This window comes from Haliaeetus leucocephalus, unplaced genomic scaffold (genome assembly GCF_000737465.1).
Source record: "Haliaeetus leucocephalus isolate CR32 unplaced genomic scaffold, Haliaeetus_leucocephalus-4.0 Scaffold395, whole genome shotgun sequence".
Taxonomy (NCBI): Eukaryota; Metazoa; Chordata; class Aves; order Accipitriformes; family Accipitridae; genus Haliaeetus; species Haliaeetus leucocephalus.
This window is the reverse complement of record NW_010972831.1, coordinates 2827898-2849556: the sequence shown is the minus strand read 5'-3', so window position 1 is coordinate 2849556 and position 21659 is coordinate 2827898. Positions and strand designations below refer to the sequence as shown.

Sequence of the window (21659 nt, the reverse complement as noted above, 5' to 3'; positions counted from 1 at the left end):
GATTGCCTTATTCGGCAAGATTTCTCTTACTTGAAAAAGTTATTTTTCTAAAAACTTGACTGTTAAGTGCTTTTGCTTATGTTGTCAGTATCTGACATTCATTTAAGGTATTCAGTGTGAAAGCCTTTTCTATTTCTTTACCAGTGCTATTGATTAAAATGCAGTTTACATTTCTTGGGAAAATTTGATATTCAAAAATGCCTTTTCACTGTGAGTCAGAATGTACTTTTCCATGGAATAAAAATTCTGGAAAGGAAAAAAAATGCTATTGGAAATGTTGAACAAATTATATTGTCATTTCAACCAGGTTATACAAGAAAAAAGAAAGAACTTCAAAGTCAAAATGAAGGGCTCTGGTGTTTTTGTCATATTTTGAGAAAATTAGTACATTCTTCTGCAGTTGTTCAATTTTATCTGTTCAGCGTTTTCCATATGAAACTTTTTGAGAATGTTCTGTACTGGCCCTAACTCCAAGTTCCTGTTTAATTCAATTGGCCGTTTCAAATTACATATTAAAAATGAATTATGAAGCTTTTTTCTCCTTTGTCTTCAGCCATTGGTGTTTCTTCTAGAACTAATAGAAGAAGGGGTTGTTTCCAGTATTGTATAGTAGTTTGTAGTTCTCGTGCTTTTTAACTCTGTATCCAATGGTACAATTATTTACAGTAATTCTCTGTTTTGAAGAAAACTGGACAGGAAAGACCTTTGGAATGTAACAGGTTAAAATACAATTTTGCTGTTAGCTGTGTTTCAGCTTGCAGATTAGAGATCAAAAACCTACTGGAATAATTACTGCTGTTTTGGATGCTTTCATATGATGCTCTTATTGTCAGTATTACTGCAGTCACATTACACCATACTACTATGGTCATTTTTTGGTTTTTAAATATTCCTTTCCCCTTAATTAAAAACACTTTTCTATGCTAAATAGAAAGGACCCGAGGTCTGCTCAGTAGCGTGCACTGAGGTGTTGCCTAAATTATAGAGGAAACATACTCTGTGGCAAGATCTGTTTTTATTCCTCTAAAAAAAAAAATCCCTGAGGACAAGGGGGTACCCTGGGAGTGATGGGATTTGGGTTCTGGATATGCCTATCTGTGAAGCACCCTGGCTTGCACTGATTCTTGTAGTGTGAATTGGCCTCTCCTGGGACTGGTGGCAGGCACCAGCAGAAGGACCAGCTTGGGGAGAGCGCTTTGAGGGCGTGTAGTTCCCTCCAGTCTTGAGGAGGGAGCAGATACTGTCACACTGTTTTGGATAGAAGATCAGAAAGATAGGAATTCCATCCCACGCTTTTCCAGCATCATAATAGTCTTATTGTTAGTGAATTTTCTCAGTGCACAACCTGTCTGCAATTTAAGCCCATTATTCCTTGTCCTAACCATTGTGGTCACGAAGAGCAGACATTATAATGTCTCACCACACTTGTCCCTTCTCTGCACTAACCAGTACTTTCATTTTGCCACAGAATATTTTCTAGCCCTTGGATCTCTCCTTTGGATTCTCTCCAGTTACCCCGTTATCTTTCCTGAAGTGTGTTGCCCCAAACTGAACAAGACTTCAGCAGAAGCTTTACCAGAGCCAACTGGAGCGAGAGGACTCCTCAACTGGTCTTGGTGGTGTCAGAAAGATCAATTTCCTCTTGAGCTTTTCTTCCCCACTCTGAGTTGTCTCAAGTACTTGTTCTCAACTCTGCTGTTGATGTCCATATGATTTGGTAACTAACTCATCTGTTCTCTGCCTCAACTTCCCTACACTTTGAAAAGAAAAACTTCCATATACATTTTATCTCCTGTTTAGCTACTTGAAATTTTTGAATGAGGGGCATGTACAAAGTAAGTGGAAAATAATTGATACATTTGCAAGCCAATTTAGAGCTCAGCAGAAGCAAAGAAGAGGACAAGATATTTTATAAAATCCTGGAAGGTACAGACAAATGGAACTTTTCAGTTGAAACTAGAACTTTATTTTGGAATTCCTTAAGGAGAGATTGGAAGTCTGCCACACTGTAATAGTCTTATGTTGTAGGAAACCAAGAATGCCCTTGTCTCTTCTTGACCTATATAATTCACAGATACTAACTAGGTTGTGCAAGCTGAGCTGTTATTTTTATAAAGTAAGTAAAAAGAAGAAGAAAACTTTACAGGCTGATTTCCTGTGCTCAGAAATAAACATCCAAGAACTGCATAGTGCAGATTCACACTATCATTTAACCCCAACTTTCAACATTTGGTTTGAATGGTATCTACAAAATCCTTGTGGCTGTGGAAATAGCACATGTATCCTCAATTTTCTTGATGGCATGCAGTCAACTGCATTTAGAATAGAAGATTTGTGAAGGAATTTTCTGTAGGCTTCTGCAAAATAAATTCATTTCACAAGAACTCCACTGGGAAAATTTCTGTTCTCAATAACTTTCATCATTGTGAGCTGGTATGCCCAAGAGAACATGGTAAATTTGGCTTAATTTCACTGCATATGTTCTTGGGATTTGTATCATTTCAGGGAGTTAAGATCTTATGTTGTAAAGAAACTCAATAGGTTAGTTGCTCAAGGAGCCATAACTGATGGAAAAGGATTGAGTTGGGTTTAATATCGTAAGGTTTTGCTACATGATGTAGCACTCTACTGTGTGTTTTACAAGTGGAGCTTCCACTGATGCATTTGGTGTTGGTACATGCTGCAGAGACCTTTGAGAAAGGGAATTTTGCTTGGATATGTGAAAGGGATGAGCAATGTCATAATTCTGTTGGCATTATTCAAAAGCCAGGTATCACTTTTATGAAACTGTAAACATCCATCTGTTGCAGAGTTTTGTTGCAAGAGACTGCTGAATAGCATGGATGTGGGTGATTGTACGGAGCACGAGGGCTGGATTGGAGGTTCCCTAGATGTCCTCAGCCGTAGTGAGAGGCAGGCCCCAGGATCTTGCAATATAAGGTCTGAATGATGTTCTTTCTAGTACTGTAGGAACCCAATGTTTGCCAAGGTCTGAGGAAAGACAGGAATGACATTTTGGAGCAATTTATTTTAAGGAGCAAACTAAATTTAAAGGTCAAACTAAATTTTTTGTCTCAACTTCCTTTCTTACTGTCTTGGACACAAAAATGCATATTTAAAGGTGATTTTGTTCTGCAAGTTTGGACTCATCTTACTTTGGAATCTAGCCAAGAAAATGTTACTGAATTTCCAGCCCTAAATGTAACCCATGTTCAATTTCAGGTGTGGCTATCATAAACTAAAAAATATGTCCATCCGAGGCCTGAAGAAGAAACAACCGAAGACTTTTAAAGTAAAAATTATAACAGTGGATGCTGAAATGGAGTTCAGCTGTGAGGTAAGGGTCCTCAGCAGAATGCTAGAAAGATGGAAACTAACCTTTGTATTAGCAAAACATAAATTTTAAAAGTTCAGATTATCAGTTCATGGATGGTCTTAAAACTGAACTGTTATTTTTATAAACAGTGGATTACATAGTCTCAGATGCATTCTTCCGTTAAACAACTCTGACTATTCAGAATTTAAAGCTGTTTCCATGAAATCCATTTGTGACATTGCTAAATTAGCAGTAGGCTTGCTTTCTTTTATAAGCATTCCAGCACATGATGCAGGGCTTGTTTGTATGTATACCTACTTCTCCACAAAATTATTTTTTTTGTAAGTGACGCAACTCTTTAAGACACTGCCAGCTTGGATAAAGCAGTCTGGTCAGAGCTGGTCCTAAGATGTTGCTTATAAAATAATTTATAAAATGGTACTTTTGTGCTCAGTTCATCTGGAACATTCTCTTAAAATTTGCCATTTGTAAACACCAGTTTATTTCTTTAACTACAGTGGCTGTTTTGTATCTTTGGGCAGAAGAGAAAAATGACCAAGTGAAAAAGCTAACTTTTCTTCTGTTACAGCTATCTAGTAAATTGGATAGAGAAATCATGACTGCAGAAAAATATGCAAGAAAACAAATATAGCAAGTGGTCAACTGCTAAATGAATTGGTCTGCACTATTGAGGAGACAGAACTATGCCTGATTAATTCCTAATCATCCAGCAAAGGCAAAAAAAAAGACATACAGTTATTTTGAGTTAGAAAACTGAGGTCCAATGGGACTGGCAATTCTAATGAGAGACTTGACTGTCTTGTGGGGCATTTAGTATTTAATTTACTAGGTCCTTCAGAGACAGAATAGATTAGTCAGAAGCAGTGCACTTCTGTGACTTACTGATCTAGAATATTTGCAGGCAGAGTTGTGAAAATAAAGGATTTGGAAAATTTGATTTAGAGATCAGAGTCTTTGTTAACAAATCCAGCTTAATGTATTCTTTCCTTTGCTATCTTTCTCTTTTTCCAAAATATTGCTCTTTTGCTGGGATGATTTCCTGCTTTCCATCCAAATATTGCCTAAAATTTAATTTTTTTTGCCATTAAGTTTTTAGTGGCTGACCCATGCAATTAGACAAAATCATCTTTTTAACATGTAGCCAATAGAAGAAACAGATGTGCAGCCTCTTCAGTGAAAAAATGAGGCATCATATGTGTGTGAATTTTGGGACCTTTAATCAAAGTTTGCTCTCTATGGAGCCAGGCTCCTAAATTACTCTAGAAGACAGGCTCCTGTTCATTTAAATCAGAGTAGCAAAAAGGCTTGGCTTGGTGCCACTGAAATAGGTGAGGTATGTGAAAGATGGATTTGCTTTCATTGTCTGGCATTTCTGCACTGTGCCCTGACACTCCTTTGATTTCCCCTGGCCTTCTTTCAGTCTCTCCAATTTGTATAAACTATTGAATAAGATTTTTACAAATATTGGTAAAGCCTTGCTGTGTCCTAGGAAATCAATAGTACAATCATCGTTCTGTGTGCTCATAAAGTGCTTGATGCTGTGGTTAAATGACTACAGCTGCTCTGTGAATATTCCTCTGGAGGAGAGGAAGAGGAGGTAGAGCATTGTAACTATTTCACCTATGCTGTAGACAGCAGTGGGCATATTTCATTGAAAAGCTAAAGGTGAAATAAGAGTTCATAGGAGGAAGGCAAATGGTAGCCTAGTTTCTTTGCCAAAATTGTAGCAAATTCATGCAAGACATACCTGTTTTTATTAATTTTCTTTTTCTCTTTTAGATGAAGTGGAAGGGAAAGGACTTGTTTGACTTGGTGTGCCGAGCACTTGGTTTAAGGGAGACTTGGTTCTTTGGCTTGCAGTACACAATAAAAGGAATGTGCACCTGGTTAAAGATGGACAAAAAGGTATAGAAAACAAAGAATCACAGTAATTTTGTACTTATAAAAAGATTTACTTTTTTAGTACAGGAGCTAAAGGAATGTGTTACATGACAACTCAATTTTAGGTGGTATCATTTTTTTAAGACTAAAGTTCATTGTGTTATTTGTCTGATTGCTTCTGTCACATTTGGCCTAAAGTATCACACACACCAATCACCGCTATATGCACTGATTGCTATTAGATTAAAACTCAGCATTGCCCTTCCTTCTAAAATATGGAAAGGCTGTTTTAAGTGGATTATTGGCTGCTTTCTGATTTTCCTCTGGAATATTATTTTGAGACATTTATGTACTATTTTTTGTCCCTGCTTTTATTTTATCTGTAAACAGGTTTTAGATCAAGAAATCCCCAAAGAAGATCCCATTAGCTTTCATTTTTTGGCTAAATTCTACCCAGAGAAGGTAGAAGAGGAACTATTACAGGAAATTACCCAGCATTTATTCTTCCTTCAGGTCAGGAACAGTTTTTAACCATTAATTCCTTCTATATTTACACCAGTCCTTTTGTATTGTCTTTGATCTTGTTGGCAGCTGTTAGTCTCAGAATGGTTCTGCTGGCTTCAGCTGTATCAGTGTCTCTGTAAAGGTCATATTTATGAAATACAAACATGTCTCCTGACTGCTGTGGTTTGTGTACTGGTAAGGTGAATGCTGTTTGCCTTCTGCAGGTTTTTGTTCTCTTGATGGCTCCTCTTACTGTTTGTGCTAGGAATGGGAGTCAAATTGCTGAGACCTGTAGCTTCATGTAAAATAACTTTTACACCTAGCAGTTTGGGTGATAATTCCACATCTGGCTATTCCAGACTTGTTTTGCTCCTATAGTAGGTATTAAAAAAAAAATAAAAATCCATGCAAGGCTGGCACTGCTTGAAGAACTGTGAGGCTTTTGCCCTAACTGGTCAGTGCTGAGAAGTATAAAGTGAAGCAATCATTTTTATCAGCTTCAGAAGTTATTTTGAGGACTGTCATCTGGTCTGCTCTGGCTGCAGTTAAGTTGGATGAAGAGAGTCTCAACAGCTCCTTGTCATTGTTGTCTTGGACCTGCTGGTGTAATCTCTTGTGTAACCATTCCCTAACCTAGCTCTTTCAAAATGAGCAGAATTAGAAGAGACCTGTTATTAGATGTACACACTGTGTGGAGGAGTGACTACACAAGCAATTACAGTGGCAGTTGTAAAGGTGGAGAAGAGGGAAGGAATGGTGATAAGCAGTTGGGGACAATAAGCTGCTTCACCCATATCAGCTGCAGATGGAGCAAGACCTGTGACTACAGCCTATCCCTGGAACTAAAAGTTGTGAGTTCCTAAAAATAGTCCAGGTGGTTACCGGGAGGTCTTTTGTGTGTGACTGTAGAAGGCACAATCACTAGAAAACAAGAACTCCCTAACCTATTCTTCTTAAATCTTCTTTTTGGATTGTAGGGAAAAAAGATCATAGAATTTGATAGCTATTCTGAAATATAGGTTTGTTCATCTAGCAAGTTTCAAAAGGAGTGGAGCAGCATAGACAGCTACGACTCAAACAGAAGATTCACCACAATGTGTGATCCTTTCAAAGACAAAGTCTGGAGGCATCATGTTGTCTGATAAGCCCTGGATGAGAAATGCTCTTCCCTTGGTGGTATTCTGAAATGTCCAGACTTGCACACACTGACTTCTGCCAGTCAAATTAGCCAGTTGGAGTTGTCTTTCCTACCCCATTGAACTGGGTACCTGCTACTCATGCTAGCAGAATAAATCCCCAGCCCTGACAAATCTTCATTACAGATAACAGAACCCATTCCAGCTCTGCCATAGGGGTAGCTACTGAGGAGTTGCAGGATAGTAGTAATGTGCTCAAGAGCAGAGTTGTTAGCTGTGTGAACACAGCTTGGTCTGTACACCATGGTGGTTCTTCCAGATTTACAAATTTCCATGAGATGGAAGCCAGTAAAAGGAATAAAGTTAACCCCACACATGCATTGGTGCTAGTAGCTTTGCAGAGGCAGCTTTCTTATTTGCCACTTGGTTTTCTTTTGTCCCAGAAATTGTTAGGGTTTTCTTGGCTCCATTAAAAAGTAAGTGAAGCAGCAATTTCTTGGAGTACAGTGCTTTGTTACCAAAATAAAGATGTATCAGCCAGAAAAAGCCATGCTGTGGCTCCATAGCTGCAGCAAGAGGCCATAGCTGTAACAATAGGTATAGGAGCATTGAGTTTTGGATGGTCACTTGTTGTTCAGCTGTTCGTTTCAATGTCTGTGACATCCAGCTTCTCTCCTGAGTTGCTGTGGAGTCCTCTGCAAGTTACAGCCTTGTGGTGTGTTGCTTTATTCTGGTAGCTTTTAGCAGTATGTGTCTGTGCAGGTAGATGGGGTGTATAGAATAAATTCAGTCTGAATCTGTAAACAAACACAGTAAATACACTTGTTCCCTGAGGAGGATGTGTTAATGAAGTAATGGGAAAATGCTGTTGTTCCAAGGGCTAATATACTAACTAGAGCTTAATCCAGAACCCTTAACCACTTGGCAATTTGTTTCTTAAACTAATTTTGGAAAGGGATGAGACAGGCAGAACTCTTTTCCTAGTCTTCTAATCCTGATTTTTTTTTGCTTTTCTTTTCTCCTTGAACCTGCCTTGACTAGCAGATATGCAATTAGCAAATTCTTTTCATTCCAAAATAGAAAAACAAGACTGAAACAAATTTGAACTTGCAAAGTTTCCTGACTATAAGAACTTAAGATCACACCTGGATGCTAATAGGAAAAACATGTACGGACATCTGGATGCCTACAGATTTCGGCTCTACTGACTATTCAACCTTTGCAAATTAATGTGGCATAACAGCTTTTTGCAAGATGTGTGAATAAATGTAAATGACTAAAGCTAAATATTGTCTGTGTAAAGATTAGGTTATTTGCTCATTCATAAAGAAATACAACAATGTCCTTGTAAGAACTGATCAGGAAAAAACCCCCAGACACTTATGGGGGATTTATCTTAAGTTGTTCTAAGTTCTGAAATGTATGATTTGCACCATGGAGTATGAAAGCTGGAGCTTTCCAATTTGGAAGAAAAGTCTTTTCAGTCTTTTCATTCTTTCTATTTTAACAGCTTAGAAAGAATTTTCCCTGTACGATAACTCAGGTTCATATATTGTGCTCACCAGAGACTAAATTTAAAAGAAAAACTTTCATGATGGTTCATTTCAGTTCACAGTACCTACAGTGCCAAAGTGTATTTGTGAAGGTAGCTCACTGCTATCTCAAGTAATTTTTCTTTTTGGAAATGTTTAAGACTGTGTATTATGCAAAATTTTCTTGTCTTGTGCTTGTTAGTAGGCTAAATACATTACACCTGAGAGGAGGATTTGTGAAGATTAATTTCCCCTTCTGTCTTTAGGTTTTCAAGTAAAAATTACCCAACTGATTTAAAATCAAGCAACATCCTACAAACTATTATGCCTCTGATCTTGGTAGCACCATAAATTATTAAAATGAAAAGAATGTTAAAAGACCCTTTACCGTTTATACTGGGCTTTTATTTTTAAGCCCCTATGTTTTTATTGTGCTTAGACCACTGTAATTGAATGAATTAAGTTCTCTATTAGTCAGCTTCCCTTTGTGGGGTCTCCTTTATTCTCTCATTCTGGAAAGCTTGAGAACATACTGTTACGGTTTTCAGTATGTCTCTGTCCCTGGCAATATTAGTCAGCTGTACAGCCCTGAGCAATCTGGTCTTGTTGGACCTGCTTTGACTAGATGACCTGCAGAGGTCCCTTGCAACATAAAATTTTGTTTTACATGTTGTAAAGGTAACTTTTCCAAAGAAAGGAAGAAAAAGAAGAATTGTTAAAGGGAATGAAGTGCAGACAATAAAATTCATGTTTTATAACACATTCTTTTTCAGGACTTCTTATATAAATGTGTGGATATAGCTGACTGACATTTCTATGAACTTAGAATTAAGACACTAACTTTCAAAAGTTGGGGTTTTTTTTCATTAAATGTGATGCTAAGTAAAGGCTTCCTGTGTTTCTGAATGCCATCTGATTGTTGCTGTTAACTCATAACGGTGATGTTTGGTGCCAAGTTATAGTCTGGGCATGTCTAGTTTCATTTCAAGCCTGACATTAAGTCCTGGCTTTGAGCTTCTTTAACTTGCTCCCTTTTTCTCTTTATTTAGGTTAAGAAACAAATACTGGATGAGGAGATCTATTGTTCTCCAGAAGCAACAGTTTTACTGGCTTCTTATGCTGTTCAGGCCAAGGTTTGTCATAGAAGTGCTCTTTTTTATTGATTTTGGTTTTGTTTTTTTTTTTTTAACCAACACATATACATGGTGGTATGTAAAACACAGCAGTGTCAAAATTTGCTATTAAAGAAGTAGGTCATCCTGGTAGGTACAAGCGCAGCTAGAAAAACAAGATTTAGATGCCACTACAAGGATTTTGGTATTATCTACTATGCTTTTGCAACTTTGGGGATTTCTTTGGACCTAACATGTTAATGTAATCATTCTGCCAGCTAGAATTATTTCCTGTTTTAAAAAAATGTCCATGGATACAGCAGGTGCTTATACCAGAGGTCACAGTGGAAGGACATGATGTTTTTTTAGTATCTCTCAGAACACAGTTCACTTCATATCACCAAGAGCCAAACTTATACAATGGCAGGAGGTGAACACAAATTCTTAGCAATGCTGGCCCTCTGCAGCAGCCCAGCTTATATGCAGTAGGCTGTAGGAGTAGGGGAGCTTATACTCCAGAACATAGCCTGTAGTTCAAAGGAGGGTATGAAATCATGGGAGATTCCTTCATATCTGCAGTTACTGAGAGCTGCAGGCTAGGACTGAAGCCTAAGGTTATAGGCCACCTTAGTGGCTGTATTGGAGCCATGTGCATAGCACAAAGGCTGGAAGTAACTTCCATGGACAGTTCGATGAGGGGAGCCTGTTTATTACGTGTTACCCTGTATACAGGAGAACCAAACCAAAATTGTCTCAAGTGATTGCATCAAACTATGCAAGCAAGAAGTTCTTCAGCACTCTGCATCTAACAAACTGAAGTTTCTTTTCTTTTTTTTGGGACAGTATGGTGACTATGACCCAAACTTTCATGAGCCAGGCTTTCTAGCCCATGATGAACTTTTACCCAAAAGGGTAAGTATTCTGTATAAAATCAAATCTTTGGATCTACTCTTTGCAACACAGGTACTGCTGTGGGATTAACCAGAGCACTAGAAACTGTTTGCCCTGAACTTGGCAAAGTGACCGAGCTGTGAACTGCATTGCTGCGTTCATGTTTGGGAGAGGCAGCACATGTATTTGTATCTTCAAAGGAAACCAAACTCCTTCCTTTCTCTGTAGGTCCTCAGGCAGTATCAGCTGACAGCAGAGATGTGGGAAGAAAAGATTACTGCTTGGTATGCTGAGCACAGGGGTATTGCCAGGTATTGAAATAATTTCATTCTTTGGAAATCCCATACATTTCAGTAACTGGTTGTTTGCTGTCTTCAGTGAAGTTTGGCTTTTGTAGAGTAAGCAAAGAAACACTGGTTTCCAAGCTGTGATGTTAATAGGTTAATTTATAACTAAGGTTAGAAACACCGACTCATCTGGGGTAAAAAGTGTCTTGTGTAGGACTCCAAGTGCTTGTAAACTGGACTTGCTTTGAAGTGAGCAAAGAAGCTGAGGGCTCTTGCAGAGCTTCATGACCTAACATATCTAAAACAGGAGTCCTGTCTCGTTAGAGTCCATGTATGCCAGTAGAGAAGTTCCTGCAGAAAGTTTGACTTGTGTTGAATTTGCAGTTAGTGCTGAGAGTTTAGCCTTTTCATTTAAGGCCATTAGCTACCTGGAGTTGCTGGTGTGTCTGCCCTATGCAGCAGCTGCCTTTCTAGAGCCATATCATACCAGTCTCCTCCTAGAATAAAAACAATAAATCTGATATATTTTATACCTTGTGAAAATCATGGTTCAAAAGTATGTCAGCATACTTGGCAAGGAACCAAAAGAGTAAAGACATGGCATCATAGTTCCAGGACTGAGTTTTAGTGCTTGTCCATGTGGACATTCAGCTACTTCAAGACATTTAGCATGGCTGGAAATTCAATTAAACAAGAAGTAGAAGCTGTTGGCACCCAGAGGCAGCCTTTCCTAATATTGCGGTTCAATTTCTCTTTGGCTGTTCTAGATGCTTCTTAGCACTATTTTTACTGAATATTTTTCTCAAGACTTATTGATGCCTCACCTTGAAGGGAGAAGAACGGTGGGTGGAGAGATTCTTACCCTTCTTTGGCCTCTGCCCAAAGCTCTGTTTAGAATTTGTTCAGGACTCATTTCTCAATGAACTCTCTTTCCTGAGGAAATATTGTCATGTCATGGAAAACAATGGTAGGGTAGGTCTCCAAGACATAATAATGATGGAGTGGCAAAACTAACACAAGGATAAGACTGGACTTGAATTTTAATAAAGAATACACTGTACATGGTTCAAAATAGGTACAGCTTCACTGTCTTTATTCTGTAGATGCTGTTCTTATTATCCTTTTTTTATTGTTGAGAGTAAGATGGCAAAATTAAAGAAAGTACAAAGGACCAGATTACCAGTTCTTTAAGTGGGAAATGTAAGGTCAGCTAGGAGAGATAGGTTGGAAAGGAATCTCCAAGTATAATCACGGCCTTATTCTCTAGGGATGAAGCTGAGATGAACTACCTGAAAATTGCTCAAGACTTGGAAATGTATGGTGTCAATTATTTTCCAATTGCTGTAAGTGTTTTATTTTAGCAGTTTTCAATTGCTGTAGATGATGGTTCTGCCCTTTTAAAATCCTTCAGGGAGTTTGGAACTGGGACTCCTGATTTCTGCTTTTCTGTGCTGTTGGTGGGCTGTGTACTGATTGTCCTGACTTGGTTTACTTGCCTGCTAAATGAGCAGGTGAATAAAACAGTTAAGGTTAATGTTTTACAATCTGACAAAGGTCTTGAGTAGCTCTGCGTATGTAATAGGAAGAAGGAGAAATAGACTAAAAGTTTAAGCTGCTATAGTCAACCTAGAGGACTGGGTTTATTAGCTAGCAGTGACAATGTTCCTAATATTTTGTGGAAACATCAATTTCATAAAAGTACAGATAAATATAAATGTATTGGAATAACTGTGGTTCTTGTCTGTGGTTGTTTAATGTCACCATAAATTGCATTTACTGATATCTATTGTTTTTTAGCAAAATAAAAACCATACAGATCTCCTACTTGGAGTTGATGCCAAAGGTATTCATATCTACAGCATTAATAACAGGTTCTCTCCAAATAAGTCATTTGAGTGGAGTGCTATCAGAAACATTTCCTATAGTGAGAAAGAGGTATGATGGCTTTGATATATTATTCTTTTTATATGGGAATGGGTGTGGACTGGGATTCTTGGAACAGGCTGAAAGCTGTCTCTGTTTAAATAATTTGGGGGAGAAGGGGAAAATCCTAGGAAGCTTTGTTACAGAAATAAAAATAACAGACCTGCCTTTCAGATGCGCTGGATAACCTTGGTTCCCCTAGGAGCCAGAGGCTGCTCTGAGCTCTCCAAAACTGTGGAGCCCTCTATTCTGGTTCCTTCCCTGCTGCTTGTCCTTTGCAAAACAAGTGTGTTGATCTCTGAAAAAGGTAGATATTATGAATGCCACTGTGACTAGCTTCTTCAGTTATCTCAGCAGGAATTGGATGATCTGTAAAGACTTAATGCCACTTTCACATGCAGAAGGTGTCCTTGGACATGAGGTTTGAAGCACAGAAGCAAGAGGAGACATGCAGGGAGACAACACATGTTTCTCTGCCTGAATTCTGCCAGTTTGTCAGTGCATGATTTCAGTCTTCAGCCCAACCCTACCACTGCAATTTCGTTGTGATTTCAGGGCCCATCTTCTACTTGTAGAAAGTACAGTGGGAGTGGGTTAAATTTAGTCTCATTACAAATCATGTGGCTATGTGGAAGGCTATAATCAGAAAAACAAAACTAGAAAAACTACATTGGTACTGGAATACCTGGAATTTGTCAGCCAAAGGACAGCACAGCCTGTTCCATTTTCTGTGGATCTTTTGAAAAACATTGAGGATGGGATTTGCTGTCCAGAGTTAAACGTGCCTACATTAAATCGGGCAAGGAGCCTACAGGAGGTTTTTGGTCCTTGCATGACACTAAACTTCCCCTCTTGTCTGCAAATAAGCTGCTTTAACTCCCTATTGTTGGGAAATTGGGCAGCCCTTTATTAAAGCTCCATTATATTCAGTGACACAGTCACAGCCCTGTTCCTCGCAAGGCAATACATTCAACCAGTTGTTACCTATGAAGTGAAACAAGCTGTAGGACGTTATGATCTTGGTGACTCCAATGGTCTGAAATCATACATTGCATTGTAAAGGAAATGTAGGAATAGAGTGCTAGCTAACCCATGAGTCACAGAAAACAGGATCTTAAAGAATGGAGCCATATTTTGTTACGCAGCCAAACTGAGCACAACATATGAACTGAAACAGCGTGTATTGACCTGGCAGCATGAAAGCTCTTCATGTCCTCTGGAAACAGCTTGGGAGATAGGACTGAAAATGTGAGAAAGCAAGAGCTCCAGGACTTAGTATCCAAGTCAGAAGAAGTCCTTCAGGCCCTTAATACATTTTGTTTACACTTGCAATGACTGGTATTCAGAGAGGTGTTCGACATCTTCCTAATGTGAAGAACATGATTACTTCTGGGGATTAGTAATGTATTCTGTTTTCCTGATAACCAGTGCATGTTCCAGTGTTCTTAGTATAGTTTGCAATGCACAGGTGGTATTATTGTGAAAACCACCACCCAGACTGGCACCGGGGTGGGTCTGTGGGAGGCTTTATCTTCTAACATAGTCTGCTATGGAAGCAGATGAGGAACCTGCGTAACAGCAGCCCTGGTTCTGATTCTTTTGAGCAAAACATTTTTGCATCACTCTCCATGTTTGTGGCATAAATCACTGCTTCCCTGGAGAGAAGTGGAGATGAGCTAAAGTTTGCATTAGTATTAATAGTTTCAGCTTTGTTTTTCCTCCTTCTTACTGTGTTTCCTTTCTTTTTTTTCTTTTGCCTATGTAGTTAACTATTAAACCTCTTGACAAAAAAGCAGAAGTCTTCAAGTTCTTTTCCTCTCAACTCAAAGTGAACAAATTGGTAAGTGTCCTGCTTTCCTTCTTTGCAACTGAGCCTGGTAATACTGACTGGTATCTGAGTGAGAAATATTGTTTGTAAAACCTATGGGGAGGCCAGGGAGCACTGATGTGCAGCACATATTTTCCTGAGGATTGTTCTGTCTGGGAATCAGGGTGCGTATGTTTGCCCTCTCTGGGAAGGGGAAATGATGGGTGGAAAGTGAGATGTGAAAGAAGGCCCAAATCACAAAGGGAATTCCAGATGCTGGAACAGGAGGATATAGCGTATGGAAAGGTGCAAAGCCACTGCAGCATCTGCCTGTGTGGCTGGCTGGTGTGGGTTCTTAATCAGCTACTGCCTCTCCTTTTTTGGGAGAAGCAACAAGGAAGAGACCTAATCAACTGGCTAATTGTATCATCACTGATTGCTTCCTAACAACCACAGGGGCTGGGTCACTTCTCAATGAGCTTGTGGAGGGGCCATCACAGGTGACCACTCCCACAGCTACATCTTTTTGGCCTAGATCTGTTGCCTGTTGTTATTCAGGAAAATGGAACCAGAGAGAGATGAAGGACACAAGGAACCCCACATCCTGTTACGAACTTTTCTAAACTATTATGTACCTGGGTATGAACCTGCCCTGGGTACTGATTTTCTTCGAAGGGAAGCAACTGCCAGCACTTGTGCTGAAGTTAGAATTGTTGGCTTCTGTCCTGTGAGGCCAATGTGGGGCTCTTTGTCCCTCTGGCTGGGACACAAGGACATCAAAATCGCATTTGCTTTGCTTTTCCTATCCAGATTTTGCAGTTGTGCATTGGAAACCATGACCTATTTATGAGGAGAAGAAAAGTGGACTCAATAGAGATCCAGCAAATGAAAGCACAAGCCAGGGAAGAAAAAGCTAGAAAAAAGGTAGATTCTTTCTGCTCCTCTATTGTTGAAAACACTGATTATTATTCCAGCTGGTACCCTTGCTGTCCATGCATTGCATCAATATGTGTGTGGGAGGTGAGAAAGTGCAGCAGGATTGAATGTGGGAACAGCTCTAGTGTGTATGCAGCATCTGAGGATGTAAGTGATGTTTGTGAAACTGAATAGGTGATTGCAAATATTTGGGGTACATAACCGATCAATCCAAGTGCTCTCCCAGCAGTCTGAAATAACCAGTATTACCTGTTAGAGGAGTTCAGTGCTGGAAAGTGCAAGCAGCTTTAGTATTGCATCTCTGGTGAATATCAGTCCACTAGCTAGAGGGCAGTCCGTTCTTCATTAGATTCATTTGCTGTGGTGCCTCAGGCCCAGATGAGATTCTTCTGCAAACCCACAAACGTGGTATTGCTCATTCTATTTCCAGATGGAGAATCAAAGGCTGGCCAGGGAGAAGCAGCTACGAGAAGAAGCTGAGCGAGCCAAAGAAGAGCTGGAAAGGCGTCTTTTCCAGCTGGAAGATGAAGCCAGGCAGGCCAATGAGGCCCTGGTGAGTAGCACATTAGTCTGAATATTCTTGTGCTTGATGGGCTTTCTTGGTTTGGAAGCTTTTTTTTTTCCTTATGGCTCCTGTGAGATACCAGGAATCATGGCTCAGGCAAGGCTGGAGAGTTTCTGACCACTGGTGGAGAGGGCATGCTGGAATACCTGGGAAAACTGATCTGCCATAACCACCATTTGCTCCTTGTATTTGGTTCATAGTGCTTTCTTCAGGCAAAGAGGGAAGAAAGGAAGCAATCCTGGAGCTGAAATTGGGAGAAAGGGGCATGGTGCACTGGCAACTGAAGGCGCCAACTCAATTTTTGGTTGATGTCTTTGTCCAACTCTAAGCAAATGTGTCTCCTTGCTTTGTGGAGGTGAGAGGCAGGAAGGAAGTTAGGCAATTCCAGAGCAGAGGAGGAACACCAGATCCTACAATTATGTTTACTATACTTCTTATTTTAAGGAATAATGTTCTTATCACTTTGATCTTTTGGGGAAAGATGTCCTCTTCCTGACTGTCTGCAGGGGTGATTTTGTAGAAGCTAGACAGGGTAACTAAGAAAAATTGTTTCTTAGCTCCGATCCCAGGAAGCAGCAGAGTTGCTGGCTGAGAAAGCTCAGATTGCAGAGGAAGAGGCAAAATTGCTGGCCCAGAATGCTGCAGAAGCTGAGCAAGAGCGACAGAGGCTGGAGATCACAGCTCTGAAAACCAAGGAGGAGAAACGCCTGATGGAGCAAAAGATGCGGGAGGCAGAGCTGATAGCAGTGAAGCTGGTGAAGGAATCTGACCGGAGGTTAGACTTGCTTGAGTGAGGTTGTGTGGTTCCTAGTGAGATGCCTGGGTGGAGTGTGTGCTGCTTTTCTCAGAGCTAAGCCCATGAGGGAGGGTTGTTCCCAAAGCAACACTTCAGAGTGACTAAGCCTTCTTGCATCTTGTTTGTTCCACCTGGTACCAGTGGTTGTGATGCAGGTCAAGAATTTTACAGAGGATCAGGTGCAAGGCGTTAGAGATGTTTTGTATTAAAAAGATCCAGAATGCAGAAGCATTTTCTACTTAGCGTTGTCAAAAGAGCACTGGCTACTTAGCTATCGAATTTACCAGTCTGTATACCCTGTGAGTTATGAGGCTGTTTTCATTCATTAGTACCAAGTGATGGTGTCTTGTATCCCTTTCAGATCTTTGAGAGGTGTAAACCAGGTAAACTCGTGTGGAACATAAACCACTCTGTAAGTGTTACCATGTTCCATAACACTGTGCTGCATGAAGATGCAGAGTAGAGCAGTGTTGACAGATGATGTTTAACCTTGCTATTAAGGGCCTTTTGCTTGTTTTAAGATACTGCCAAAAAGCTTGCCAAAATAAAGAGCAGATATGTTGCACCTCTCCCTACCTCAGGGAGGATCTCTGACAGCCTGGACAATCTGTATCAGCAGGTCATAACTGAGCCCATGGAAATTAGGAGTAGGAAAAACATGTTAATTCAGCCAGTTTGTGCAGGATTGTATTTGAAAGCATGTGTCATGCTGTGTCCAGTTAGTTCTCCATGTGACCATCCTACCACAAGTGTCTTTGGGTAAAGGAATCCCTCACAGTAATGGATCTTGTTCTCTGGAAGCTAGTGAGGTGCATAGCTCTGAAATCCATGTGTCGCTTTATACTGGAAATCATCAACCAGTCATGTCAGGATATTTGTCTTACAGAGCCAAGGAAGCAGAGCATCTGAAACAAGATCTGCATGAAGCCAGAGAGGCTGAACGGAAAGCAAAACAGAAACTCGTAGACATAACCAGGCTTAATTATCCTGTAAGTTTCTGCTCTTCTGGGCACCACTTCATCTTCAGAGATAGTCAGATGTTGATTGCGTTTTTATAGCCCCCATCAAGCTGAGTAGTGGCATGTCTGCATCCAGCTGGGGGACAAACACCTATTGGACCAACTGGTGCTTAAACACCATGTAGCTAGGATGGAAGTTGTACTTGTTCAGGACAGTGAGTCAGGGTGATAAGAAAGGCAAGACAAAAGCTAAAAACAGGACTGGTGATGGGACTTAGGGTGCAGAGATTGTCTTGCCTGCATTTATGCCTAGTACTGAGTCTGTGCCATGTCAGTCAGGCAATACTTTGTCGAGGTTGTTATACTGAGCCAGCTGTGTTGTACTGGCATGCAAATTGCCCATGAGTGTGTTTAGGCAAAGCAGATGAGGCTGTCTCCAGAGAGAAGGCAGCGTTAAGGCTGTGTGCACCAGCTTCCTCTTCTGCTCCAGTTTTGCTGAGAATGGATTTCCATTCTCGGCTGAAATAGATAAGAACGTTGCAGCCAGGATACTCCTCTGCCCTTGGATCTGTGGGTTGTGGATGTCAGCAGTTCATCTGGGGCCACTCAGGTAGAGGGGAAGGGCTGCAGGAGCATCTGTGTGTCTCAGAATCCATGGGTAACTTATGAAATGGCTCAGCATGGCATTCTTGCAGAAGCTGGGGAGATAAACCCAAAATTGAACAATCCGATCTTACTGACAGAGCTTGTGTTGCCTCTTTCAGCACATGGTCAAGTACCCGCAATACTCGCCAGCTGACACCAGAGATGCCAACTTTGACAAAGGATCCATGAAGCTGGATTTGAAGGACATTGACCTCAAGAGACTGTCCTTTGAGATAGAGAGAGAGAGGTATCAGTATGCTTATGGTGTAAATAAATGCGAATGTTAATCATGGAAAGTACAGAAAGGAAAAAAAAAATACCTCTGGGAATCACGGTTCATCCTTTTAACAACTCAGGATGGCCTCTTACTTGTACACATGGCTGGAGGCCTTTCCCTGATCTGGTGTGGATTATGTCTGTGTAAGAGTAGTTATTTACACAGAGGAAGAGTGTTCTGGTGGCATCAAGCCATGACGAGTCCGGAACCCTTTTGTCCTGGAGAGATTATGTCAGGGGCAAGTACTTTGCCGGAGTAACAGCATGTTAGAGGACAGAAGTTTCCCTCTAGTGTTGAAGTGTGGTATTGCGTTGATCTAATACACGGAGAGGCTTTTCCCCTCTTGGTCGGGAAGGAAATGCTTGGTAAGAAGTTAGTAAGTGTGTGAATGCTGAAGGGTGGAAGTGAACCCTCTTCTCACTGGGTCAGGGGAGTCAGGCTGACGTGTGCCAGTCTTATTTTGCCTATCAAAAACCCAAAATGAAACAAAGAACTTCCTGGTTCCTCCTTCCACACACACCTGTTCTTGACCTATGTCATGCCAATAAGCTTTTTGTTCCCAATGTGTGGACTACAGGCTAGACTACTTGGAAAAGAGCAGAAAATTTGAAGATCGACTGAAAGAACTGAAGTCTGAAATTCATGCTTTGAAATTAGAAGAAAAACAGTCTGGGCTTAACTGTCATTGGAATGAAGTACTGGGATCCTTGGATCGCTCCTTAGGAAATGTATGTACCCTAAATACCTGCCACTTTTTTCAGCATGAACCATAAAATAATAGTGTGGGTGTGCCAAAGGTAGTTGCTGTATTTCAGTTCAAGGCACATGCTTTAGTACCCTTGATAGTAAAAATATTAAAGCGTGAACACAGACAAGGAAAATTCATGTCAAAACAAAATCTAAGAAGTTTTTCCTGGGCGGGATGCCAGTACCATAAGCAAAAAAAATCATCTTATTTTACAGATTATGAAATCACAGTATTCGTTTAAGATCTTGGAGCAAACTAAATTGTTGTAACTTAACACGTTTAAATGTGGTTCCTCATAGTTTGTGTCACATTCTCATTTATGTGCTTTGTGGTTGCTGAAAGTCATAAAAGTCTTGGTGTATATATTTTTTTTTTAGGGAAGTGAGGAACTAAACCCAGATTTTTTGTTGTAAGTTTCGTGTTATTTATATAAATACTCCAGCCTCTTCCTGAACCAGTGCAAGAATAGGGCTGGCTTTGTCTTTCTAGGTTGTTCCACATGTAGCAAAAATGGCTCTGAGTCAATGGCTTTGGAGAAAGAAGGGAGGCTTGGAAAAATTATGAGAGAAGATGGCCTTTATTTTCTGACTACGCATCTGATGTTCTTTTTGGCTTAATGAGTGTTGATATAGAGAGGGCATTAAATTTCCATGTGTTCTTTTCTTTTAAAGACCCCATCATGGATGAAAACCTTCAAAACTGGAGATTCATTGGATATAAATCTTCAAAGACCTTTCCCTGCTTACTTGTTAAATACTACAAGCAGCTGGCCTTGTACCAACAAAATTCAACACACAGTGCCAGTGGAAAAGTCATCTTTTCAAGCAGATTCCTTGGTTGCCAACAGTGTGGGCACAGGACCCAGAAAACAGATTATAAAGGTAATCAGATTTGTAAGTAAATTCCCAAATGTTGACTAAAAGTTTAGAGTTCAGGAAGGTGAAGAGTCTGGCTTTAGGGACGTGTTTTGTCCAGCTCTGTCACAGCCTCTCAAATGATGAGTCAATGCATGGCTGTTGCTTAGGTTTGGAGACCCTGCATTAGTGCAGCATTTGGGACTGTTTATAACTTGAGGCCACCTGTTTTTTCGCACTTATGATCTAAGCTGTAATGCAAAGCTGCAAGCTTTGGTAAATGAAACGGAGATGCCTGAATGCAGTAGGGGGATCTGTGTTAAATTTTATTTGTATCAGCCAGGCTTGGAAATGAGAATGTGCTCCCAGCTATAGAGAGCTTAAAATGTACTGTGCCTGTCTTCTGGTTTTAAGGGGCAGGGAGTAAGATACCAGTAAATGCCAAGACTTCCAACAGTTCAATTCTCTTCCAACGTGTCCCCTGTCAGAGTCCTGAAGAGCTAATGAGCTGGGTCTTATGAAAAAATGACCTGCTTTTAAATTTTACTAGAATGGAGAACCTAGTATGCATTCAAGAACTGTAAGGGCATGTGGTCTTGAACAGTGGGAAGAAAATCAGCTTTCTCTAGGCAATGCTAATTGTGCAAGGTATTGGGACTAAAGAAAGCTTGATGTATTTGCTGCTGCTTTATATGAACAAAACTGAGGGATTTTAGGGTCAGTTAGAGGCTCTAGTATATAACATTCAAGACCTGAATCTGCAGGGTTGTGTGCTTAGAACTAGAAGGAATGCAACTGAGTGTAGCAACAAATGAGGAAGCAGCTCTTTCTAATGCAAGCAACAGAAGCAACTTTTAAGATTAACCTAATCCAAATAGCTGGCATGAGGCAAATAGGCCTGTTTTAAGAAGGAAGAAAAAGCTGTTGCAGAGCATCTTGCAAAAGGCTACAGTCAGAGGTGAAGGAAGAACTGGACCAAAGGGAGTTACTTTGCTTTAAGTAGGAGTTCAGGGTGAAACTAATTTTTCCTATTTGGTTTGCCTGTAGGTTCAGCAGCATGACTCGGATGTGATCTACATTTGAAGCCTCTCGTTTCCTTACCAGACTGGTAGAACCTGGTGGCCATCTTTTTGGCTGCTGCAAAATGCATTTATACAGGGACACTTGCGCAGCTCAGTCTGCTGACAGGCATCAGCATTAAGAGACATGGCGCTATAGTTAGAGCGCTGCCATTCAGCTTCCAAGCAGATAACGCAAGCTGGGAGCGCTAAAATTGCCAGTGTAAAATGGCTGGTGTCTTTGGGTACAATGGTAAACGTACAAACCCAGAGGAGTGTTGTTTACTACTTATGCACTTTTGAAGAAACACTTTATACTTTGCTAAACCTTCCTCCCCCAGGTGTTTTTACACACTGACTTATCAGTATGGTACTGTACTTCTGTAGAAAGGATGCTAGGCAGCAAGTGTC

The 21659-nt window shown here is 40.3% G+C and overlaps 1 protein-coding gene across 1 annotated transcript; it reads left to right on the top strand.

Moving 5' to 3' along the window:
- The first annotated feature begins 1672 nt into the window (after positions 1 to 1672).
- On the top strand, positions 1673 to 21344 carry LOC104835538 (merlin-like). The gene is made up of 18 exons (XM_010573567.1): positions 1673 to 1717; positions 3223 to 3337; positions 5117 to 5242; positions 5609 to 5731; positions 9440 to 9523; positions 10346 to 10414; positions 10622 to 10704; positions 11948 to 12023; positions 12478 to 12615; positions 14369 to 14443; positions 15221 to 15334; positions 15777 to 15899; positions 16469 to 16686; positions 17594 to 17696; positions 18431 to 18558; positions 19166 to 19316; positions 20008 to 20217; positions 21238 to 21344. Exons 1-18 carry the CDS (start codon positions 1710 to 1712, stop codon positions 21271 to 21273), a joined length of 1980 nt encoding a protein of 659 aa, XP_010571869.1. The 5' UTR covers positions 1673 to 1709; the 3' UTR covers positions 21274 to 21344.
- The last annotated feature ends 315 nt before the right edge of the window (positions 21345 to 21659 follow it).

Excerpts from the sequence above, each read along its gene's own strand:
- LOC104835538 (XM_010573567.1), top strand. Across the intron at positions 15,335-15,776 it reads AAGAAAAAGCTAGAAAAAAG|ATGGAGAATCAAAGGCTGGC; the intron begins GTAGATTCTTTC and ends TTCTATTTCCAG. Across the intron at positions 15,900-16,468 it reads GGCAGGCCAATGAGGCCCTG|CTCCGATCCCAGGAAGCAGC; the intron begins GTGAGTAGCACA and ends ATTGTTTCTTAG.